Source organism: Musa acuminata, chromosome BXJ3-1 (assembly GCF_036884655.1).
Source record: "Musa acuminata AAA Group cultivar baxijiao chromosome BXJ3-1, Cavendish_Baxijiao_AAA, whole genome shotgun sequence".
Taxonomy (NCBI): domain Eukaryota; kingdom Viridiplantae; phylum Streptophyta; class Magnoliopsida; order Zingiberales; family Musaceae; genus Musa; species Musa acuminata.
This window is the reverse complement of record NC_088349.1, coordinates 850089-868188: the sequence shown is the minus strand read 5'-3', so window position 1 is coordinate 868188 and position 18100 is coordinate 850089. Positions and strand designations below refer to the sequence as shown.

The 18100-nt window shown below is 37.8% G+C and overlaps 2 protein-coding genes and 1 pseudogene across 2 annotated transcripts; all 3 read right to left on the bottom strand.

The window, feature by feature from the left end:
- LOC135629703 (MYB31 transcription factor31-like) lies at positions 1-1061 on the bottom strand. The gene is made up of 2 exons (XM_065137499.1): positions 661-1061; positions 1-593 (listed from the first exon to the last, which is right to left on the bottom strand). Exons 1-2 carry the CDS (start codon positions 921-923, stop codon positions 176-178), a joined length of 681 nt encoding a protein of 226 aa, XP_064993571.1. The 5' UTR covers positions 924-1061; the 3' UTR covers positions 1-175.
- A 5586-nt stretch (positions 1062-6647) lies between these two features.
- Positions 6648-11890, bottom strand: LOC135629387 (L-ascorbate peroxidase 5, peroxisomal-like; annotated as a pseudogene).
- A 219-nt stretch (positions 11891-12109) lies between these two features.
- Positions 12110-15701, bottom strand: LOC135629385 (uncharacterized). The gene is made up of 4 exons (XM_065136665.1): positions 15449-15701; positions 13832-14287; positions 13004-13747; positions 12110-12439 (listed from the first exon to the last, which is right to left on the bottom strand). Exons 1-3 carry the CDS (start codon positions 15557-15559, stop codon positions 13100-13102), a joined length of 1215 nt encoding a protein of 404 aa, XP_064992737.1. The 5' UTR covers positions 15560-15701; the 3' UTR covers positions 12110-12439; positions 13004-13099.
- Positions 15702-18100: the final 2399 nt, after the last annotated feature.

Here is an 18100-nt window from a genome sequence, read left to right as displayed (position 1 = left end):
TAAAGTTCATGGTAGCTGATCATCTGGTATTATATCTGCTCATAATTGTACAAAAGAAACAAAACACCAAATTCCAAATAGGACTAGGAAATGGGAGAGGCTGTTGAATTAGAAGCTAAGAGATCCTCTTATTCCTCTCCCTCATCTCTTATCCCAGATTGTCTTTTGTCTGCATTTACTTCATCTTCAGGCCTCTGTAGCTCAACATTCCATTGCTGAGGCCGGAGAAGTCTCGGCACTTGCACTCCTTGCTGTTCTGCAACCCCAAGCTGCAGCTGAAACAGAGGCTCTTCTCCCTCTTGGTGAGCTCATGGGGGTCTTGTTGGAAGGGAAGGCTTATGCACAGCTCCAGGTTGAGGTCCGGACGCTGGGTTTGCTGCTGCCATACCGATGACTCCTCGCTGCCGCCGACCGCCTTCCCGTCTCTCCTCTCGAAGGAGATTGTAATGTTAGATGGCGGACGGTCGTTGACCGGCCGGTGGGTCGCAGGATCCACTCCTCGACTCAGTAGCTTCCGCCTGATGTGTGTGTTCCAGTGGTTCTTAATCTCGTTGTCCGTTCTCCCGGGGAGTTTTGCAGCGATCAGCGACCATCTGCAACGAGGAACAGAGTCAGCTCTGCATCGAGATGAGTTCTTGTGGTAGCTGATCGAACACGTACTTGTTGCCCAAGAGACTGTGGAGCTTGATGATGAGCTCGTCCTCTTCCTCGGTGAAGTTGCCGCGCTTGAGGTCGGGGCGGAGGTAGTTGATCCACCGAAGGCGGCAGCTCTTGCCGCACCGGAGCAGACCGGCGGCCTTGGGGAGGGAACGCCAGCAGCCCTCTCCGTGGGCTCGGATGTGAGCGATGAGGCGCTCGTCCTCCTCCTTGGTCCATGCACCCTTGTTGGTGTGAGCTTTCTCGCAGCATGGCGATCTCCCCATGTTCCTCCCCCTCGCTTCTTCTCTCTCTCTCTCTCTCCTTGTTGCAGTGCAGTCCCCCTCTCTTACACCGGGGATGGAAATTTATAGCCGTTTGACTACGGCAGGAACCAAACCAGTTGGATGTTTGTGAGGTCTCTTCAACACACGTTGAAGGAAAAAGGAAGCGCGGAGAGAGAGAGAGAGAGTATTCTTGCGCCTACTTCTCACGTCATCATATCATCCACTTCAGGTAGGTCTTCAGTAAGCTACCAAGACACAGTACCAATAAGACTCTCTCTCTCTCTCTCTCTCTCTCTCTCTCTCTCTCTCTCTCTCTCTATAGAACACACAGTACTAATAAGACAATGGGAATGCAGAGATTGAACAAAGGAAAAGACAAACTACATTAAAAACATCCATGACTTTGGTGTAGTTAATGCTCATATTGATCTCATGGGTTTAAACCAAGTTGCAGATGCAGTAGGCTACATCTACATCTACAGGAAGCTAACCATGGTCAACGCTTATCCTTCATGTAGCCAACGAGTCCACCATATCAATTCCATGAGAAAGACAAAGTCGTCGAGTGGACTTTGCACCCAAATTAGTTCATATAGACGTCTTACAAACGGAGAATTATTCCATGAGCATCAACAGAGGTCGGGATGCAGATGCATCTTATTCAATTCTGTAAACATTTGGTCTCATTCAAGTTTAGATTGTTTGATATCCATTTAGGACTAATATGATTTATGTGTTGCGCACCGACACATCGACAACGATAATAATAATTATATAATTTTAATTATTTAAAGTTTATTATGTGAATATTTATTATTATTATTATTGCTATTGAGTTATGTATAGATCAATATTCATTTTGTGAAATATATTTGATGTCCGCCTTCTCATGTGTCGAATAATTAGGATTCATTTAAGATAATATATGGAAGAAAACACCATTTTATCTATCCAGACAAACTTAGCTGAATAAGAAATAATTTGTCTTGAGAGGGTGAACAAAGAGTGGTGGATCAAAATATCCCAAACCATTTGCTTGGCTTTCCATGGAACCCTCATGATTCCACTCCACCATAGGCCTACCATATGTTGAGCTTTCACTTTACTCTCTCTCTCTCTCTCTCTCTCTCTCTCTCTCTCTCTATATATATATATATATATATATATATATATATATATATATATATATATATATATATATATATATATATATATATATATATATATATATATATATATATATATATATATATATATTCACCTACTACTAAGCCTTTTTTTTATTTTAAAGTATCAATTGCACTTTTTCTGTGCAAAGTTTGGGATGGTTAGGTAGATCTACTTTGACCTAAGCTTGATCCTAATTTTTGGATTGGAAATGGCCAGCAAAAGGAAGTCTAAGAGAAGTACTCAAAGCAAGTCATGCATCAGTTTATGTCTGGTCAAATCTTGTTTAATGTAACCATTTATTAGAATCATTGCAATCCAACTCACTGAATCTGTGCAATTAGCAGTTAACAAAACCATAAGTTTGATTCAATCAGACATATTGGATGGCATCACTTGTTTAATTAGACCAAAAAAAAAAAAGAAAAGTTGGTCCAAACATTATAGTTTGATTATAGTTTACAGTAAAAACATTTTGATCTCATCTTGTCATGATTGCTCTATTTATGATTTGGACAATTGAGTAGTGTCTTATCCAAAGATGGCCTTAGCCATACACCAATTCACAAGGGACTAAATTTGAGAGTCTTCCACAGACCTCCTACAATCATCTCATTTGGGTGACTTCCAATTCCTTGGCTGCCTTGAGTTCCTTTGTGGAGTGTGTTCTAAGAGACAGCAGCACCTCTTCAATAAGAAGGTCTCTAATTGGTTTGATACTAAGAATCAGCTTTCATATACACATATGTAAAGCACACTCTTAAGCCTTACAAGTGTAATTCTTGTCTGAATCCTTAACCTAAGTATCTATTTTTCTCTCTAACCTAATTTCAAATCCTATTAAAGAACATCGAAACCCAATTTAAATAAGAAAAAACCCCATCCACTGCCCACTCACAGATAGGGAAGCATGCAATCTGACTCAATTCAGTCTTCCCTATCAATTGCTACACAGTGTTTGCATTCTTTCTTTTTCTTGTAAGAGAGAGAAAGAGAAGTTTAGGGAGCACAAGACAAGTTGTAGGGGAAAGTAGAGTTGGGAATGGTGTGGGTAGTGCTTCTCATGTGGACTTTGGTTTATCTGCCAAGTCCTTTCCCCACATTCTTGTGGTGCAGGTTATGCTACAAGCAGACAAGGTAGGTATGGCCTTTTGGCCTTCTTGTCAATAATATTTCTATGGTGTTCCCCACACCACCACTTCTCTTGATGCTTCTCTTTGTCTTTGGCCCTCCTTCCTTCCTTCCTTCCCTACCCCTACTCCACTCCTCATATGCCACTCACTACAAGAGTCAAAACAGCATCCAAGTGGAGCTCCTCTGATCTTCCAACTTTCCAAGTATATGACAAGGACTTGTGTAATTTCTCCACAACTAGTTCTTGTCACAATCATTTGGAGTTAGGTAGGGCCAACAATAATGCAGAACAAAAGTGTCACATGCACAAACAAGTCTTTGAAGACCATACCTACACTTGGATCTCCATACCCTACACTGGATTCTGTCTGTTTTTGATCAACCATGTTCCATTTGATAGGACTAAACATCATCATAGTTGATTGTTACTCAAGACTAATACAGCCATTCAAACTTATCAGTCAAGGATAAATGTGCTCATTAGAAAGAACTTAGTGATAGAAGATAAGATTTCCCCAACTATACGAGGAAATCTCTCTAGTCTATTCGAGGAAAATTCTCTATTCTGTTGAGGAAAATTCTTCCTCCTAATCTATATAAATAGGAGAGGGACATGTTAATGTATTCAAGCTAAAGCTTCTTCAATAATGCTTTTTTAATAATTATTCTTATCTTTTATTCTTTTCATCATGGTATCAGAGCAGTGAGAAAAATGAAACTTCGCTTTTGTCTTCGGCCGGCGACCAATGTCGCTGAGAAAAGCAAAGCTTCGCCCTTGCCTTTGGTTAGCGACCAACGCCACTGTAGACAAATTCCTAAGAGGTTCCGCGGCCAATCCTCATCTTCCTCACCGCGATAGTCTTCGTTTATCTGTCAATAGTCGGCGGACTTAATGAGAACGAAGGACTGATTTAAGGAGAACGAAAGGAACGCCTGTGCCCTCACAGCAACAGCAATCGCAACAGCAGCAACGATCTACTCTTGCTCTACTCACGAAGTCTCTCGCTCGTAAACCATTCTTTGCATCGATCCAAGATTGATATCCGTAACAGAAGCACCATCTTACGGGGGCATGATAGAAGATAAGATTTCCCCAACTATATGAGGAAATCTCTCTAGTCTGTTCGAGAAAAATTCTCTATTTTGTTGAGAAAAATTCTTCCTCCTAATCTATATAAATATGAGAGGGATATGTTAATGTATTCAAGCTAAAGCTTCTTCAATAATGCTTCTTCAATAATTATTCTTATCTTCTATTCTTTTTAGTTTCAATCCTATCCAATCTTGAATAATACAAATTAATACCATTAACTCGATTTGATGAGACAATCATCACACACACATCTTCTGAAATTAAAGAGAAGAAAAAGATCAATTTTTCTCACCTGCAACCTCACTTTCCAGAATGGAAGCATCCATGTCATCAGTGAAATGCAAGGTTGCTGCAAATAAGGAGAGGTGAGTGATTGAACCAAAACTATGCTGATGGCAAGTTTTGAGTTACTAATTGGGAAATCAAGTCTCTGTTGTTGTTGTTGTTGTTCAGATTCTGAATGTTCTTCATCACTTTACTGGTTGATTGAGTTTAAGGTTAAAGGACTTCTGAGGTATGAAACATTCTCAGATTACATGTAGAGACATATTATTTATTGTTCTTGTCCAGTTTGTGGATGTGCAAAAGTGATGATGTGATAGGTTCACCAAATACTTCAGATGACTATGAAAGATATTGATGACATACTTGCTGGATGTATTACTAGATCACAACAAGCCATATTTTAGGGTTCCAATTTTTGGTTGTTGATTCCATGTGTTGACTCAAGTGAAGTCGATTTGTCAACTTCATGCTGCCTTGTGAAGATCTACAAAAGTCAACGAATTGTGATCTCAACAACTTGCAGCAATATGATCATGGAGGCAATGGACAGGATCAAGAGCAGCTTGCATGGTTATTTTTCCCACTCTTTTCCTCAATCCTTTTTGGGTCTTTTTTAGTGTCGATGTTTTGTGCCATCTTCGCGTTGACTTATTGACACCTTTGCAATGAACATTAGACGTCAAATTTCTTCTTTGAATCTTCCCGACTTCAAATTGTAAGATTCCAATCGTCTTAAGAATCAACAGCAGTATTGAATCCTCCAAAAAAAGATTCCAACTTCAAGGAAAATTGACCTTTCCCCGTTTGGAATTCTGGCCCATAGTTGACTTCAGATCGATAGAAAACGAATGCGCAACATACGCATTTCCTTTAACTTGATGATGACTAACCAGCATAACCATTTCTCTCATGTTTCAAAGATCAATAGTCAACTCACATCATCATCATTCTTCTTCTTCAAGGTGAGTAGACCAACCTTTGCTGTTCTTCTGTCTATCCCACGGTCGTCGCTCTTCTTCTTCTTCTTCCTCTTCTTCCTCTTGATCTTTAGGCGCACGAACTAAACGTGCTCTGATAGATAGATAGATAGATAGATAGATCTAATTTTTCAGCAAAAAAGTACAGTAGTAGATCTGTTAATTGTTGTTGTCGATAGGTAGCAGTCAAATCCAACCCAGCTGGCCACTCAACGAAATTAAGGAGTGAAGGTAGGTGGGAAAAGGATGGAGTTAGTGGTGGGTCAAACCAAACACGGAGTCAACGAAGGTTCATTGCACTTTCGGGACCCGAGCATCCGTTGACTTCGCTCACTGGTCTCGATTTGTTTTGACACGGTCCTAAACCCAACAATCCAACCTAACAGATTCAATGCTTGGATGGACCAAACGAGTGCCGACAGAACTTGTTCGTCAAGGTTGTGAATGCTGTCGCGGAGTCGTTGTAGAAGTAAGAGCTTTAAAGAGTTGAGCGGAAGACCGGTGGAAGTCAAATCGGGGAACTCGGCTTCTATCAAAAACCAGTCAACGACTATGAAGAACATGAATCGGTGATCAAAATTCATGCTGTGTTGTCGAATCTCCTCCATTCCAGATTCCAATTCGTCTCTTGTTCTCTGCTCTCAGACTTTGAGAGAGACGAGAAGAAATGAAACACATACTTTGTTGTCAACTCCTCTGCCCGGCAATTCAGTTTAATTCAAGAGCATGCGGAATGCAACGATGGCAGTAGATCTTGTTCTTTACAGTGCTTGGATCCATATGATCCATTTAAATCGGGTTCGAGGATCCTTAATTGGAATTGGAATGAATTCAAGTGGAAAAAAATATATGTATATATATAATGATTTGATTTGGGTACCTAAATAATTAGACGGTTTCGACGCATGTAATATAATGTTTTGGTATCCTTTTAATCAGATTTCGGATGAATTCAGACAAAAATATTTGTACCTGAGTTAGGTTTAAGATCAAGTTAACATGTATACATACGATGCAGACGACGAGTCTAATTATGATTCAATTCAGCATCTCTTTACAAAAAGAATATTGACACCTTTAAGCTCATCACAAGTTCAAAATCTGAAAGTTCTGTTTGTCTGAAATGGCATCCAAAACTTTAAAGCCGATTACAATTTCACATGACCATAAAAGAGATCTCAAATTGTGGCATACAGTGAATCCATCACTTCAATAATTTCTGTATGTGAGTTGTACATTTGGATGTATTATATATGTGAGCTTGAGCTAATAATTCATTTTCTCCTGGTAACTTCATAGCGGTAACTCAAGATCACAACAGCAGCGGCAACAGCAACTCCAAATGCACTTTGTGCCAATACAGCACTGTTCGCAATGGTTTTGGTGGCAGAATCGGTGTGTCGTGGGGTAAATCCCAATTCTGATAGTTTCTTATGTGATTCTGCATAGTCTTTGAAAAAGAGATCCTCGTCCTGGCAAAAGGAAATTTCTTATCGGCTCAAAATCTGAACGAAATATTCAAATGAGGAAAAGAAGAAATCATGCTGGTATTTCGAGTGTCGAATCATAATGTAACCTTATCATACAGGACATATCAAGAATTACCTTAGCATACATCTCGACATAGTGTCTGAACTCAGGATCACCCAAGAGAGCCTCATCGGCTGGAAGCTTGAGAAGTCCCTCGGTTTCTTCCTTGAGCAACTCACTGTTTATTCACAGATTGAAGTATGGTTCTCTAACATATTCAGTGTTCTAATTAAAAGATGGTGAAAATGATTGACAAAACATTTTTGGCACTAAGATCATTCATACGAGTTTGTGTTGCTTCCACAAAATAAGAGTTATCAAATTTGAGGGGTTCGCTTGTCCAGGCACCTTCAAATCCTGACCTTTCAGGATGAGCCCTTCCCTTAAAGAGAAAAAACAATTGAGTTGTGAGGAAATTGGGAGTTCATCATGCAGTGTCCTACCGATATAATGGAAACACCACTACCAGTGTGTGACCGCCAGAAAGTGCTACAATATCCTTATCTGACAAACCCATCCTGTAAAAGATGGCTCTCAGATGGGGCGCACCTGCAATAAACAACAGATACATGCATGTGTATATGATCAGTATGCCCCTCATCATCAACTTTAGAATTTTGAAAGGATGTTAAAACAGGATGTAGTCCATATCAATCACATGAAACATCTCAAAGAACAAAATCAAGCATATTCACCATAATAACCAACTTAGTCTCCCTGAAAAATGACCACGAATGCTCACTGGGTCTCTAAGTATTGACATTTTCAAGCAAATATGACAAAAGGAATGCTTTGCAACCCACAAAAAAAAATGTACTTCAAATAAATGCAACAACAGAACACTGAATATAATAATAATTGCAGGCTGAATCTACTGAACAAATGTATTACCCCCATGGAATTTGAAATATTGAAATATCATGGCAAATAATTCAAAGGAAAAGCTTAGAAAATTCTGCAAACCATAGTTTGAATATGTAATATTGCACCTAATCAGTGAGAAATACTTTGAAAGATAATGTAAAACATAGTTCAAATAAAGTCATATACGTAAAGTGAGATACTTTTGTTGTTTCCAAAATGACAAGCATAATAAATTAAGGAAAATATTCAGTATTCACCGCATGCAAAGTGCTAGATTTATTGGGACGATGAAATGAGTAAACAGGTATCTTGCTAAACCTTGCTTAGCATCAGGAAGTCGTCCTTCTCTTGGGCAAACTGATGAATCCTGGTACAACAAATGAAAGTGTTATCCAATATGCAATCATCAGATAACCAGCTAGTTACAAAGAAACATGTTAGCAAATACATGTCTTCCTGGAACAAAGCCGATGGTTGGCCCTCCCAGTCATTTCAATAGCCACAACTCCAGCGAGCTGGATATCATGAAATTTTAGTAAATTTTGGTTCATAGCTATCTGATAACAAAATAAAATCAAACACATAAAAAAGACATTGTCCAAAGAAAAATGAGGCAGCCCAATGCATATAAGACTCTTGCTAATGCATATATCCAGTTTTACGCCCTACAAGCATCGAAGTTATTTTCATGATCAAAATTTGCTCACCACATTCAAAGGAGCAACCTTACCGTGACACCAAGGTTTGCAGTGGTACCGTGGAACTTCAGTAAGTGTAGCACCACAGTTCAAAGGAGCAACCTTATAATGATTGTCCCTTTTTAATTTGGTACTATGAAAAAATAATATTTCTCATTTGTTTTGACGATGCTTGCAGCATCTAAATCCCTTCATAAAACAATAACAGACAAAAAGAATATTAAACATATATGAGCAATTATTCGACTATGTGTCAATATATATTGAAACTATAATTTCCAATTGCCACTAACTATAATTGTCAATACCTAAATATGAAACTATAGTTCCTGTATTCCTCTCCACCAGGTAAGTTGGTTCCTTAAATTTTCAAGTCACAACTTATTCCACTCGAAATTTCTGACTTCAGCAGTCATAATTGCCGTCATAGTCTGGTGCTCTAGTTTAATTGGGTTTTTCGGGTCACAATTCAAGATTGCTTCTGCAATCTGCAGTTAAAATTTCCGACTTCTGTAGTCATGGTAGCCTTCATGGTGCTGGGCCTAATTTACTCCTAGTTAGAAGCCCAACTAGTTCCCATAATTTATAAAGGTAACAAAGTTGGAAATGCAAGTTTTTCCCAGGGCAACTCAACTGAAACAAACTGCTGTACAAATTTTCCAAATTTGAATCAAAATAACTTCAATTTATTAACTAGTAGAATCAGAAAGCTAAGTGCAGTATGATCACTGAGCTTATGGTGGTGGAGTCTTCCTTGTCACCATTTATTTCGCTCCAGACTCTCCATTCAAGCCTCCCAGGGTATCAGCAACACTCGAAACTCATATGAAGTCCTCTGTTCACTGAGATTATGGCATATGCGGTAGCATTCAAAACGAAGGTTTTCCATCCAAACATCAACAGCAATGGGAACATCTGCTCGGACATTCTCAAGGATCAGTGGAATCCTGCTCTGATCATTTCAAAGGTACCAAATGCACAAGTAATCTCAAGTAGGCAAAAGAGAATACCTGGATTTTAACATTGTATTCAACTTCTCTACGACATGGATTGGATGCAGGTGTTACTCTCCGTATGTTCCTTGCTCACAGATCCAAACCCTGATGGTCCACTGGTCCCTGAGATTGCTCATATGTGCAAGAATGACTCTTCAAGATATGAATCCACTGCTCGCAGTTGGACCCAGAAGCATGCCATGGTTTGAGGCCAGGAGCTGCTCCGTCCCTGAGATGGTTCTACTAAATCAGAACATGCATATGAGAATGTATATGAAATATTTAGTGTAATAATTTGAGAAAAAATTTGAGTTGATCATGTCGATTATACTTACAGTAAATCTTGATTTGGCACTAGAATGCCAAAAGAACATCCTTGAAGAAGGGGAAAAGGTTGGATAAGTTTCCCTTAGCCACCTAAAAAACTGATCATATTACAGATGATTGGAACACAATGCTGTTAGCAACAGTAAAGCTCGTCAAAACCTCAAGAGATACTGAATCTATCTCATCAAACCTGAGGCCATTTGCTTAGTCATTATGACTCATTTAGAGAACTTATTAAGAAATTTAAATCGATTAATAGAGAACAATCCAAGCTTCTTCAAACCCCCATTATATTAGGCTGAGCATGCAGCATCTGTTGACAGAGACTGCACCCACAATGTCATCATCAAAGTATACAAAAACCAAAGCATCACCTTGTAATATACTAAAAGTAGGGACTAACAATCAATATGTGACATGGAATTGACAAATAGAGAGGATGGAAAGCCAGAACCCTCACCATAATCTTGAGGTACCGATCAATCTCATTCTGAGCCATTGCAAGAAGGTAGACGTAACTCCGGTTCTGACAGCTGTCCAGCCAGAATGTAAGACCGCCGTGGCGCATCCTCAAGCCGCTCGAGACCTTGAGCTGCTCCGGCGGCTCGCTGATCAGCTTCAGATGCTGCGCGAAATGCCGGCAGTTCTTCCTGTGCAAGCGGGCAGTGTTAGCCGCCTGGACGATGAGCCCGATCAGCTGCACGGCGTTGAGGCCCGCCAGTTGGGCCACGTTCGGGAGCTCCCCGAGCTGTTCTCAGGATGTCATTTTCACGCCGACTGAAGAAGAAGGATTCAGAGAAACATCAGCAGAGGTTTGCAGCTCAAGATGCCGACAAGAAGGTTTGGGAGAAGAGGATGTCACACTCGAGAGCTTGTGCTTCAGAAAACGCGAGAGCAATTAAAGCTCCCAAAGATAGCTTATTTTCCAAAGGTTTGATGGTTCCCGAGAAGGATCTCCATCAAATCTTTCCTCCAGCATCAGAACACCGACAGCCCACCCCCAAACCTCTGAAGCGACCATCGAGAAGAACCCATCGATCCCTCATCAGCACACTATAAAGCTCGAATCCGATGTTAAAGATGAATCCTTCTCCGGAAGCTGATTTCATTTGACTCTCTCGCACGCACATTAATATCAAGCGGATAAGATCAGGCCTGATCGAGAGCTCGATCGCAAGGACGATGAGACGGAGGATTCGAGGGGTTTTGGAGGGCTGCGGTACGAATGCTTGTCGGGCAACACATCAGGAACGGCATTCCGCCTGCCTCTCTTATCTCCCTCACAGCGATTCCTTTAGCCTTGCAATGATCTTCCAATGTCCGACTTCAGAATATGACAGGACTATGATGATTTACATGAATCACAATTAATATATGAATCTACAAACAATTAGGATTACAATTTTGCGACGAGTAACAATTTAATGGGCTAACTTTTGGTAATTTGATCAACCAAAGCAGAGATTCCCGAACCAATCTCCATCTACCAAATGGGCATCAATCAAATTCAAGTCACAGGCTGTGTCGAAGTTAGAAGAAGAAATGACGACCTTTTCTGAGTTGGGAGATCACATCAAGAAACTTTCTGGCAAATATAAAAGAAAACTTTATATGATTATGAGCCAAAGACAATTAGTTTATCCCTTAAAAAGTCAATCAACTTGCAATACATGTGATACATTTAATAGTCGTAAGATATATTATAGACTTAATTAAATTTTAATAATAATTATCAATCAATAAAAAAAATTAATTATAATAAAATTATTTTAAAAAAATTATCTTGATTAGAGACTCTCTTAATTATTATCCTAATTCATTTATTTTCACCAATAAAAAGATAAGAACTAAACAAAACAATCAATCATTAAGATTACAGATATTTTTAATTTTTCTTAATTCCTAATCCATCACATCACTCGTAATAATAATCTCGTGAAGGATAAGAAGAAAAAAGAAAACAAATTTAATTCTTCTTGTATATCGATATCAAGTTTTCGACTCCAACAATGATTTGCATTGAGTTGCTAAATAACTGTAAGAGGATTATATCTTGATTACAGAAATTATGTAAGACAAACTATGTCCCTATAGTTAACAAAAATATAACTCGAGATTGAACTTGCAATATAAATGAATTCACAGGTTTGACCAATACATCATCTGAGCAGAGTTGCCAATGAAAATATAAATTGCTAGATTAAAATAATTAGCCAAATTTTACTTTTCCAATGGAAGTTGGTAATAGTCTTGCAGACCATGTGGGACAGTACTGACCATATTTAACATAGTCAGCATAGTAATTTTAATCCCCCCGACAAAGTTCATCTCATCATATCCTTGAAAGTCTCTAGCAGTCCATAAACTCAAAATTCCTTGAGAAAAACTATCAGAATTCCTGATGCCTGAACTTGCACTTCTACTCATGTATCAGTGTTGTGATGGACTGCAGATGTGCAAATACAACAACAAGAAAATCGTAAGTCCACGTAATCATAAATTTAAAAGTTATTAATTGAAAAGAACTATGCAAAAAGATTAGAAAAGGAATTATAACCATCTCTCAGATCCATGTAAAGATGCCACTTTTAAATTAAGCTAAAATAAAAGAAAAAGAAAAAGTATCCAAGTGGTAGCTTGGCAGAATAAACAAAAGTAAGCTCATTTATTGCGTAAATTGACATTGCACAGTCTCAAAAAGACCAAAGATGCCTTACCAAAGCAGTGACACTTGGTAAGCTAAAAAATCAGTCATACAGACGGTCAACAGAAAAGCATAAAATTTCTGACATTTTCACAGAAGAGCACAATTGATCAAACGAAACAGTGACACGTTCTGCAATTAGCACAAGAATTGAGCTAAAATAACAAAAATCCTGGGCATCCAATATTGGAACATTTTTGTATGACAAAAGAATGACATCTGCACTGATATTTTCTTTTATCACAGTATATAACAAAATAGTTATGAGAGAAACAAGACTGTAGAAAAACAAATAAATAGTCTAACCTGGTTCAGGAGGATTAAGTGCCTACTAAACCTCAGAATCACCGTAATTTCCAACCTTTCATGACTAATGATAAGCTTTCATTAACAAAAAAAAATTCAAAAAGACCACGTAGACCGAAACACCAGTGCAGGTGCTCGACTTCTCTCGTCAATGATAAAGGCCAGACCTGGCTGCAAACTGGCTTTTTTGCCCACACTAAAATTTAGATAACTCTCCAACATAACTGAATTAGATTGTCCTTTCGAGCTTCCTTCCACTGTAATGCCCCATCCAATCTCACTTTCTGGCATGTCAGACAAGGAGAAAGCCCACTTTGTTATAGTTGGGTTTAATTTCTGTACCTCAAACCAGACCCCAAATTTTGAACTTTCATCAATATCTATTGACATATAGATGGATCCACCAGAACTTCCTGTTGACCGCCTTCCAGTGACAGGAAATGCTAGCTCCATTTCATCTGGTTTAGAACAGGATCCGCAACGGCAAAGCCTAATTGGAAGAGAGAACGATCTTGGCATGTGCCACACACCAGACAGTGTGAGTCTTGTTTCTCCAAAATTTTGAAAGGATATTTGCCCAAACGTGCTCAATTTATTACTGTGACTAGCAGGACCCATCTCTGTTCTCCAACCAGAGAACAGTTCAGCAAAACCAGCAGCAAAATTTGATGTTTTAACAGATAAGCCGACCGCACAAGCATGATACAAATTGAACAAAGGTGGTCTAACAGTAAGGCACTCACCCTGTCAAAACTATAAATGGATCAATTTGCAACAATATTGTTTCCAGAGGCATACAGATAAATCTCATTACTAGAAAAACTTTACCTGTGTATGATCTGAATCATATAGGAAATCATTACAAGTAGCTCCATATGGTATTGAAATCACAGACAGCGAGTCACTGATACTCGCCAGATACATCACTTTTGACAGTACAAGAGGGCTGCCAGTAACTCCATTGCCATGATACGTGTTCTGGTGAGATGCAAACTCTGCAAACAAAGCATCTTTCTGTCTAAGATTAATCTTAAAAGTAAACCTTGCATCAATGCCAGTATTTATTCTGGAACTATCCAGAGCATGATATGCTTGCTGATCATCTTGAAAAAGCAAAGCACCATCAACGTTGATTATCCCTTTCAACTGTGTGCTAGCTTCATGGAAAGGGCTTCCTTTGCCAGACATGAATGAAGAAATTATGCGTTCAACTTTATCTTGTCTATCTCTTATCTTCATCAAATCAGAAAATGTTTCCCGTTGCAAACGCTTTAAAATCTCTATCTGAAAGTAATAAGAGTAAGAGAGAGTAAAAGTACCACAAAAATGCATGTGACATGTAAGAACCCAGATAAAGAAGCAATGCTTCAAATAACATCTATGTAAACATCAGAGAGCAAAAATATTGCATTGAATGCTAAAGAAGTTACACTCGAGTTAATGATTCCATAAAAAGACAAAATAAAAGATAAAGTTAAGTGTAACCTTTTAAATTATCACGATATTGTAGAACACATCATTCCTTATTACACTCTGACCAAAAAATTCAGCTATAAGTTTCAAAAAAAATAAAAATAAAAACATAAGCTCCCCCACATAAGTTTTTGTAAGCCCTCTTAAAATTTTTCATATTTAACCATTATCTCTTGATTACTAAAAACTGAAAAACAAAATATCCCTCCTAGTTTGCCTGTGTTGCTGTACCATAACCGTGATGTCTCACAAGATAAAATAATTGAGGGATGTTACCATTATAAAACAATATTGTGGTCCAATCAAGTCAAGGACTTCGAGTGGTGGAATTCAAACAACTAAGAGATCAATTAGTCTCATCACCTCATTTAGGTTAACCAGAGACTTAGGTTGGCTACTTGGCTGTTGTGAGTTTAAGGTACATTTTGCAGTTATCGATGACTGTTTTAGAATGAGCCAATAAGTTGAACTCAACAGTGTGACAACATGAACTTAATTGCAAGTCTATATAATCATATCTTACTTTGTCGCTAATTTCATTTCTAAAGGAAAAATCAATCTGCCAACAAACTGCAATGACACATTTACATTTGGGCAATTGAGATTGATTCAAGCCATAAGAGACACCAGGAGACATTTTAACTCAAACATCGTAACTCCAAAATGGCTCTAACACTATCCTAACTTGCCAGAAAATGTTCGGAATACCTTCTCGACTCAGCAACTTTTACTTTATACACTGCAAACTTGATATTGTATATTTCCCAGGTAAACCGGTGTGGCTAAGTAAACCTAGAAGAGATAAAGAAGATGAACTCGCATGTATGCCCCACAAAACCACTGCACACCAAATGAAATTTTGGATATGGAAGCGGATCGTTTGAAAGCAAAGATCTTGGTGTCAGAAATGCCAAGGAAGACAACGATTAGGGTTTGATTCAAAGAGAAAAGAAGAAAAAGGATCGTCCATACTGGGTTCTTGCGGTGGGGATCGAAGCACCTCTGGAATGCGCCCTTGACGAATTGCTCACCGGATTGAACGAAACCCTTGATCGTATCCAGAGCGGAAGCGATTGGCTCCATCTCCGGACCAAATCCAAGAGCCCGAGAAGAACAGGGGATGATGGAACGAGGAACACTAGATTTGGAACCCTCGATGAAACGGAGAGAGTGAGGAGAGAGCGAAAAGGGAGCGCAGCAGTTTCCGCCTTCTACATGCTTCTCAAACGGGAAATCGAGCCGGTTCTTCGCCCGCAGTCCCCTTCCTAAATAACAGGGTGGTGGCGACTCCGGAGAAGGACCCCACATAAACAATCATATCCTTACGCGGGTAGACATTCGAGTAACGTATAAACGGGTAACCAAGTATTTCTCTCCACGATATGATACAGAATGAGCTTCCGACTGGCGCTACGAAGTCGACGTGTCTAAATCAGGAGTCCAAAGGTCGATGGGTCCCGGGAAGTAGGGCACGTCCGGATGAGTGCCACTTCATACACAGTTCTCGTAAGCGAACTCGTAAATAACGTTGTGGCATAAGTTGCACTTAGCCTGACGCGAATCACACGCCATGTAGGCTGTCCGGATCAGTGACGTCACGTCTCGTAAAGGCACCCCGCGCTATGGCCCCACTCGTTCGGAGATTGACGTCATCACTAATAATGACAAAGGCATGCTTCAGTGCGATGGGGCAGCGCATTGGTTAGATTTGCTGCACCGTGTTGCGCGTGTTCCGTTCAATCCGCAGCCCCTGATGCCAGATGCTTTTGATATTAATATTGAAGTGAAAAAGAAAAAGGGTCAATTTACCGGAAAAATAAAGATAATGATACAATCATTAAAAAATAAAGATAATGATTATCTTTTTAACTTTATTTGAAATGAATCGATTTTTAATTAAATCAATTTTTTTAAATGAATCGGATCAAATCGAATCAATTAAATCCTAACTGTTTTTTATTTTAATTTAATTAATAATAAATTATTTTTTAATTTTTAAAAATTATCCTAATCTTCTCCCCCTCCCCTCTTTGCTATCTCCGTAGGCCACCAACACCTCCTCCTCTTCCTCGTTTACTTTCTCATCCTCACTCTTCCTTCTCCTCCTAGCTCTCTCACTCATCCTCTTCTCACTCGACCTCTCTTCCCAATCTCCCACTCCAACTCTAACACTACATTATTTCTTTCTCTAGTTCCGTCATCTCATCTCACTCTCTTGCGCTCCTCCATCCCTCTTCCTTCTCCTTATAGTTTACATTAAAAATATATATATACTCAAGTTACATTCGATCATAGATTTAACATAAAAAATATATTATTTTAAAAAATAATCATATTAATTTATAAAAAAATAAATATTAAATATATTTTATCTCATCATATCAGTTTAAAAAAGGTTTGAATAAAGTTTGATGAAAATTTAAAGAGTTATAATCAAGTTACACTCAAATCACATTTAACATAAAACTATGATATTTTTAAAATTAGTTATTTTAAACTAATACAAACATTTTAAAAATGGTATTGAATATATTATCATCTTATCATAGTATTTCTTGAGAAGTTTAGAAAAATTAGGTAAAAATTCAATAAGTTATACTCGATTATTGATTCAACCAAACAAATATCTTATTTTAAAATTATTAATCATAAAGTCATAGAATATTAAAAATTAATATTAAATATCTGTGCTAGTAGTTTTGACAAAAAAAAATTGGATTGATTTGATGAATGTATCTTGATTACACTCGTATTATATTTGAGTTACACTTATATTAAGTCCGGGTTACACTTTGATCTTGATCATATCCGAATCGACCTAACTTTGATCGTAACGATTATATTGGACCTAACAGACTTATAAATATATATATTGAAATAACCTGATTCAATAATATTATCAGAGTTTTTTTTTAAATAATATCCCATTAATAAAAATTAATTATGAGAGCGTCGTATGATAAAGCAAAAGCGTTATTATGTTTATCCATTATATAATTATAATATTTTTTATGTCATTTAGACCCATTATGTTTGAAATCTCATTTCATAAAATTTAAATTTCAATAAATATCGAAACTTTTTTAATAAATTTATATATCTAAAATATTTATCTGATAGTGTGATACTTATCAATGCTTTAGATTCAAATTTTGATAAAATAAATTTTTACACCTTAAATATTGATCGATATTTTAGAAAAACTTATTAAGAATCTTATTGGATACATTTTATAAATAAAGCTGGTAATATATACTTATAAAACATAACTGATCCAAAATTTCATTCGATAAATTTTATACATAAAACGCGTGATATATTAATTTTAATTATCAAAATATGAATGTAATTATTATGTATCAGATTTACTTATCATGATATATCCATATCAAATATTATATAAATCCAAACTCGAATATCAAGAATTTCAAATCTTATTCGATAATTTTCACACGATATTAAATCGAACAATTAAACATCGAAATTTCAAAACCTCACATAAATGAATTTGCTAATATAATATTTCATTTCACATAAACCGCTTACTTCGGATTCGGATCTTATCGTGGAGCTTTGGATCCGTCGTTCTCCGCCTCTGACCAATAAAAGGCCACCGTCTTTTCG

Excerpts from the sequence above, each read along its gene's own strand:
- LOC135629703 (XM_065137499.1), bottom strand. The coding sequence starts at position 923 with ATGGGGAGATCGCCATGCTGCGAGAAAGCTCACACCAACAAGGGTGCA. Across the intron at positions 594-660 it reads CACAGTCTCTTGGGCAACAA|ATGGTCGCTGATCGCTGCAA; the intron begins GTACGTGTTCGA and ends TCCTCGTTGCAG.
- LOC135629385 (XM_065136665.1), bottom strand. The coding sequence starts at position 15,559 with ATGGAGCCAATCGCTTCCGCTCTGGATACGATCAAGGGTTTCGTTCAA. Across the intron at positions 14,288-15,448 it reads ATCCCCACCGCAAGAACCCA|ATAGAGATTTTAAAGCGTTT; the intron begins GTATGGACGATC and ends TATTACTTTCAG. Across the intron at positions 13,748-13,831 it reads ATGATTCAGATCATACACAG|GGTGAGTGCCTTACTGTTAG; the intron begins GTAAAGTTTTTC and ends TAGTTTTGACAG.